Genomic DNA, 6,836 nt, shown 5'->3' on the forward strand with positions numbered 1-6,836 from the left:
CATATTCCAAAATTAAACTGTGAAGTTAATGTTAAATACTGTGTTGTAACTTTAAATATAACTGACATATTAGAACAGATAGATGGGTAATTATGATAAACTACACAATAGTGCTACTGTAGATAATATAATTTATCAATCCTGTGGTCCCCACCATTCATGCATTTACAATTTGGGAATACAGTGACTGCAAAGGATAATAATTCATAATGGCTACATTCTCAGTACTTCATGCTAGCTCACTAGACAAAATAAAGAAGGTATAACTGGAAAAATGTAAAATTTTATTCCAAGAAAATTAACAAGCTACACAGGTAAATTTTGGCAAATGCAACTTTATATTGAAATCCACACATCTGTATCTGAAAGAAGGAAAGACTCACAGACTCTAATGTATTTCTAAAACACTAAGAAATCATATTATATGCTTTCACAAGTTAAAACTTAAATAATTTAAAACAACCAATACACCAAAATGTGCAGAAAATATAAACAAGACTGTGCCTTCAGTAGAATAAATGCTTCACAAATTGTGCAAGATATCATACTAAGGCTGCGGTCTCCCCATGACAGCTGTCTCAAAATATAAACATACATCAACTGCCTGTGTTTCTCAGAACAAACTAGAAAGGGCGGCACACCTAGAAAAAAAATCATATAATCCCAGTGATGTGCATATTGATTTTGGGAACCATTGGAGTAAAAAGGAAAAAAGAGGACTAAGTGATCTTTCATGCACTCCCAAATGACTGACCAGAGTTATTGATTCAATTTTCCTTGCTTATTTGCTTCAATGCTAAACAAAATGGAAGATACTAGATAACCCTTTAAGGCAACATGTGTTTATTCTGTATAATTATGACTCTTCAATTATGACTGGATATTGTCGTTAACGTTGCCTAACAGACTGATATCTAGCTTTTTAGAAAATATAAATAAGAGTCTATTAAACTTTATACCAAATCAGCAAAAAACACAGAATACAGTTAAATGTTAGTAATTTCACTGTTAAGGAAAATGGTATTTAGAAAGAGTAATATATTTGGAAAAAAAATTAAATTCAAAATCTGAACAAAAATACTGCTTTGGAATGCTCCTCAAAACTTACTCACAAGGCAAACAGATTTGTAAGTGTGATAATCCAATAATGCATGGCACATCTTTAATCAGTTACAGTACTTGAGTCCCCAGTTTTCAGTCTTTCCAAAATAATAATTGTATGAAATGTTTTAAAGGTCTTCAGATGTCTAAAATTAGTTTTATCAACACATTAACCTCATATCAACTTAATTTATTAAGATGTCCAATGCTAATCTTTCTGATGTTCTTATTTTATGTAGTGATATACACAGCATTTAGCACTGATACTTAGCACCTGCTACTTTCATAATCTAGATTTCAACCACATAAAGGAATTCAGGGCAGTAGTTCAGTCCTTTGTTCTTAATTACAAACCTTCAGCAGTGGTCAGCAGGAACATGTTTAGGTTTAAAACAGGATTAGAGGTGAGCTATTGCAAAGACTGCAGAATGTTGCCCAAATCCTTACAGCTGCTGACATCCCATTCTTGATTTTCTCCTCAAGACATGGCTACAGGCCACAATTGCTTAGCAGAGAATGGTAGTGTTTCACAAGGCTAAAGATTTACAGATGCTCCCTCATATAACACAGTAAGGTTCCCTTGGTAACCTGGATTTTCTGCAGTAAAGAAGGGTTGTGCTGAAACAGCGCCTCAGCTCCCTGTTGGAGAAAATGCAGACAAAAGGATTGATTCCAGCTTGGGCAAAACTCATCCAGACAGCGGCCGTTAGAAATCCCCCAGGTACTACAGGCCCTCTTGCAAAAACTCTCCAGTAACAGGCTACCAAATAGGGACCCCACAAGGTCAGAAAGAGAAATGTCATGATGTAGAACATTCTGCTGATTCTCTTCTCCATTTTGAACTCATCTAAAACCAGTAGCCTCCTCCTGCCCGTGGTGTTCGCGTTTTGCCTGATTCCCAACAAGGTTGGAGGTGTGGGACCCCTTCCGAATCCAGCCAGCCAATTAGCAGCTGCTTGACCACTCGCTCCAGGACCATGAAAAGTCCAGTTCTGGCTCACTGCTGCAACAAACTGGACTGGCTTCATTTTCCTGCGATCGTGAACAAAAAATATCAGCTTGAGGTAGACAAGCTGTGTGGCTAGGAGGATAAGGGCAAGAAGAAGCATAAATCCCAAGGAATCATTAGCCCTGAAGGAACGATGCTGGAAAGTGCATTGGTCTTCCTCCCTAATGAACGAGTAGGTGCCCACATCTAAAACTGGAGGGAAAGCCATGGCTACAGAGAGAGTCCAAACCATACAGATAACAGCCAAACAAGTCCAGAAGGTCAGTCTTTTCGTATAAAAACGGTGGTGGGCAATAGCTAAGTATCTTGTGACGCTTATGCAGAATAACATGAAAGCAGTGTGAAAGCAGGACAAAACCCCCAAAAAGGCAATCACCTTGCAAGTAAGAGTCCCATACGTCCAAGTAGAGCCATTTTTCACAGAGGTGAAAACAAATGGGAAACAAATTGCAGATCTGAGGATATCTGAGCAGCAAAGATCCAACAGGAAGTAGTAAGGAGCTCTATGCAAGGTCTTATCTTTGACTAGCAAAATGGAGATCAGAAGGTTACCCACAACACTGACTCCTATTATGAAACCCAGTGAAGTCAGTTTCAGAAAAGCTGTTAAAGGAGAGAGATTTTGTAAAATGTTGTCAGCTGCATGGCTGTAGTTCGCCATAGATGGATGGATGATATGTATATTGCCTCAGTCAAGTCTCATGATCTATATTTAAGAACAAGGAAAAAATAGATCCATACATCTTACTGAAAATGTAATCCACAAACAGAACTGATCTTGTGTCTAGTCATACAGTACATCCTCTTCTTTCTGATTTGTCATGCCATCAAAATATCTGAAAAAAAACGAGCTATCAGTTCTTAAGTTAACACAAAATGATGTCAGAAAGTGCTAACAAAGATGTTAATTTATGGAGAACCAAATGAAGTTGTAAATTTGAGTACTATTGTTTGTTTTCAAAAATCATGAGGCTTTTTTTTTAATATACTGACTCTTTAGTATGATTGATTATTGACAGATTTGGCTTATTACAGTTTCCGACTGACCAATGCCCCTTATATTTGGTAGCACATATAATGTCATAGTGAAAGCCTCAGAGATTTTATGAATCAAAAGATTCCCAGTTTGTGAGCCCAAGAGTTAATCCCTGACATCTTTTTTAAAAATCCCCAAAGACCACTAATATTTTGACATTACCTACATTTATTTTATGTCTACTGTATTTGTCAATGTTTTAAGAGGCAGCTGCTATGTTGATACGGATCACACCCAAAGAAAGCCTGCAGAATTTATGTTTTTTAACCCAAGTCACCAAAGCACATTAAGCACAGTGTTAGTTTATGCATATCGTAAGAGAAACAGCATTCATGATTCCCCTCCCTTCCTTCTATAAACTATAATTTTATCATTTAGGCTTTTAGATAAACAGGTATCCAGACAGTCGATAGCAGTATGCTTTAGGGTGTCGTTCCCCCCCTCCCCCGCTTTAATGCAAATCATTAAAGCCTCGACATAATTCATAATAAGCAACGGTCAGTGTAAATACTGAGCAAAAATAGGCAACACAGCCAAGATTTAATGCCCATCCTTTTGGGAGGGCTAGTTTTGGTTATGCTTAGATAAACATATAAATTGATATTTTTTTTTAGCTAATTGGGGCTCTGCGATTCCCACTAATCCTCCCAGTGAATCCTACCGGAACACATTTCATGCAATAAAATAAAATAAAATAAAGAACTGTCTGTTGCTGGGTTTTTTGGGGGTTTGTTTTTCTTTTTTTCTCCCTCCAGAGCCAGGGACAGGAGCCACAGCAGTCATGATCAGGCTCCTCCGTTATTCACACGAAGTGTTTCCTATGCCACCTCGGGTGTACAAAGGATATTCCCACTGAATCCCAGCAAAAATCCTTCCATTCTTACCGTCCACAAAAGAGCCTGATTGCTGCTGTGTAAACAGAGGCTGATCAGATCATGGCATCGTTTTAAAACCATGAAATCAGGCTCCCCCTCCCCCTCCCGCCAGCCCCGCCGCTCCCCCTCCTCCGTGGATCTGTCCCCGCGGCGGCCGGCCCAGCCTCCGCACACACTCCCGCACGCTGCACACCCGGCGCTCGCTGGCACCCTCACACCGCCGCCGACACACACATACACTCACACACTCACGGGCACAGCCGCTCCCCCTCGCCCCGCCATGCAGGGCTGGACTGCGCCGCACTGCAAGGCAGCCCGGGTGCCGCTGCTTGGCATCAGCCGCATCTGCCGGAGCCGTGCGAGAGCCCCCCGCGGCGGGGAGCTGGGGTGAGCGGAAGAGGCATTGTCTGTGAGCGCTTTCATCATGCCGCTTCTTTGGAAATCACCCCCCAGGCCCGCTCCGTGAGCGGGGGAGCCCTCCCTCCCCACACGCACCTGCAGCCGCGGCAACCCTCGGCGCCCCCAGCCCCTCTCCTCCTACCTGTTGGTGCCGGAGATCCCCACATGCCAGAGCTGCTGCTTGCCGCCGACCGAGGGCTGCTTTATCCTGGCGGTCTTTTCTATTCTCCTCTGCTGTCTTTCATGCTTCTTTCTCTCGATCCTTTTCCTTTTTTCCTTTTTTTTTACCTCGGTACCTTGGCCGAGGATCCAGTCAGTGGCTCTGGCGGCGCATGCTCGCCGCGCCTCCCCCCTGCGCGCCGAGCCCCGTCCTCCCCTGTCGCAGCGCTACAATCTCTCCCAGTAACGCAGCGGCGGCGGCCGTCTCGATGAGGGCACGGCAGCCTCGGCGGCGGCAGCTGCGGCTGTCTCAGTGAGGGCACGGCAACCTCCGCGGCGGCAGCAGCGTCCTCAGTGGTGTTCGGGCAGCCCTGGCGGCAGCAGCAGCCTCCTCAGTGAGGGGAAGGCAGCATCCTCAGTGATGGGAAGGCAGCCTCCTTGGCAGCACGTTCCCATCGCGATGCATAGCCGAGCTGGATTTACTGGCGAGCCTGGGCAAGCCAGTGAGGAAAGGGAGGGGAAGGAATCAGGTCCTGTGCTCCTTGTTTATGCCGCTGGGCTTCCCCTCCCGCCCCATTCGGTTACAATAGGGGTCTGGAGGCGCCCGCCGCGTTGCGCGTTGCAGCCTGTGTCAGGAGAGGGACCAGGCGCTTTCTTCAGCTGCCGCTGCTTGATCTTCCCGCTCGTGGCTCCTTTTCCTCTCTCCCGATTCCCACCCGGTGAATTCCTTCTTCCTGACCCCCGAGCCAGGCAGGACTCCTTAATAAGTGCCGTTGTTCGTGGAGGGCGCATTCGCCGCGGGGCCGTGAGGACACCGCACCTTCGCCCCCCGCAGCCCGTGGAGCGGCTGCCCGACGCGCAACCCGAAGCCGGCGCAGAGCCGTCAGCGCTCTCGCTTCATGGCGGCGGGGATGGATCCGATATTAGCCCGTTCCGTCTGCGGCAGGGCCGGCGTTCCCCCTGGGCGCGCAGGGCGGCAGCGGCGGCCGCCGCGGAGGAGCGCCCGCCCGAACCGGCGGCCGGCGGGGATCGATCCCGAGCCGTCCCGATGATGTCATGCGGGCCGGGGGGCCGAGGCGGCGGCGCCGGGAGGCGGCGGGCTGTGGCCTGGGCCGCCGCAGGGGCCTCCCGCCGGCCCCCGCACCCGCTGGTGCCACCGCTGTAAAACCAGGAGGGAGGAGGAAGGATTTGGATAAGGCTTGAAAGAGCACGTCCCTCCGCCCTCCCGCCTCTTCGGTTTGTGTGGAAGTTTATCTTGGAGAAGTGGGAACATGAAAGCCATGCCCCAAGAGTAATTCGCTTTGACTGCAAGGCAGTTGAGGAACAGCTTGTTTTGGGTCGAGAGATTTGGATCCTGAGGAACTTCTTCACTGGGAGCTTCTGTTCAAGGCAGAATAAATCCTTCTGGGGACAGATTTATGGGGTTGATTCATAATGTGTGTCACATCTATGAGACCGTTAGTAGACTACAGGCATTTTTTTAAGGCTGTTGTCAAGTTTGGGTTCTTTTTTTGGCACTTACTAAAAGGCATTGGAATTGGTGGCCAAACCACAAAATCAACTTCAGTAACAGTCTGACCAAGCCCAGAGGTCTGCAGCCACTGGAAAATACAGTTATTTAAAACCAACATAGCATGTGACTTGTTTCAGCTAAAATTTATTCTTAGGCAGAAAACCCACACAAAACTCAGGTACCACACAATTTTATTTTTTTCTGTTAATGGAATTATGACAACTTCATGTTGGTGCTCATCTTTGGTGTGGTAGGTGTTGGGTGGTTATTAAAACTACTACTTCAAGATGCACTTTTCATGTCCCAATCAACCAAGCTAAGCAGACCTCTCCAGCTATCCTTTTTCTTTTGTTAAATATACGTACCCACAGTGACATAGACCATGACTTTTAAAGTAATTCTTAAAATGTGGAGAGCAAGTAGCTAAGGCAGCAAGAGCAGGCACTTTGATAGTCTGTCTAATATACCAAAGAATTCTCTAGGAGCCATGCATGAAAATGAAACATTTGCAATGCAAGATTAGGAAGATTTATAATATGTGCTACAGGATGACTGTATGGTCGTGGTCAGGGCCTATTCTTGCACTCTGATATATGTTTTTTTGTTAAGAGTAAACAATACAATGTAATCATTGTAATAAAATAGATTCAGCACAGTAGATTTTAACCTTTTCTGTCTATGCTTTCTTAGAATTGTCACAGAATTATATTGCATTATAACATTTTAAAACTTGCTTTCCTTTTA

General features: G+C 45.4%; 1 protein-coding gene across 3 annotated transcripts; it reads right to left on the bottom strand.

Annotated features, from left to right (window-relative positions):
- Positions 1-261: 261 nt before the first annotated feature.
- On the bottom strand, positions 262-4,700 carry GPR85 (G protein-coupled receptor 85). Of its 3 annotated transcripts, none has more exons than XM_027682254.1 (2): positions 4,563-4,700; positions 262-2,946 (listed from the first exon to the last, which is right to left on the bottom strand). In XM_027682254.1, the coding sequence occupies exon 2, from the start codon at positions 2,769-2,771 to the stop codon at positions 1,659-1,661; it is 1,113 nt and encodes a 370-aa protein (XP_027538055.1). In that variant the 5' UTR covers positions 2,772-2,946; positions 4,563-4,700; the 3' UTR covers positions 262-1,658. The 3 variants fall into 3 exon arrangements, with proteins under 3 accessions (XP_027538055.1, XP_027538057.1, XP_027538056.1); XM_027682256.1 differs by lacking the exon at positions 4,563-4,700 and adding an exon at positions 4,274-4,511; XM_027682255.1 differs by lacking the exon at positions 4,563-4,700 and adding an exon at positions 4,031-4,130.
- Between the last annotated feature and the right edge of the window lie 2,136 nt (positions 4,701-6,836).

Source organism: Neopelma chrysocephalum, unplaced genomic scaffold, assembly GCF_003984885.1.
Source record: "Neopelma chrysocephalum unplaced genomic scaffold, ASM398488v2 Primary Assembly neopelma1_62, whole genome shotgun sequence".
In the NCBI taxonomy this organism is placed as follows: domain Eukaryota; kingdom Metazoa; phylum Chordata; class Aves; order Passeriformes; family Pipridae; genus Neopelma; species Neopelma chrysocephalum.

Excerpts from the sequence above, each read along its gene's own strand:
- GPR85 (XM_027682254.1), bottom strand. The coding sequence starts at position 2,771 with ATGGCGAACTACAGCCATGCAGCTGACAACATTTTACAAAATCTCTCT.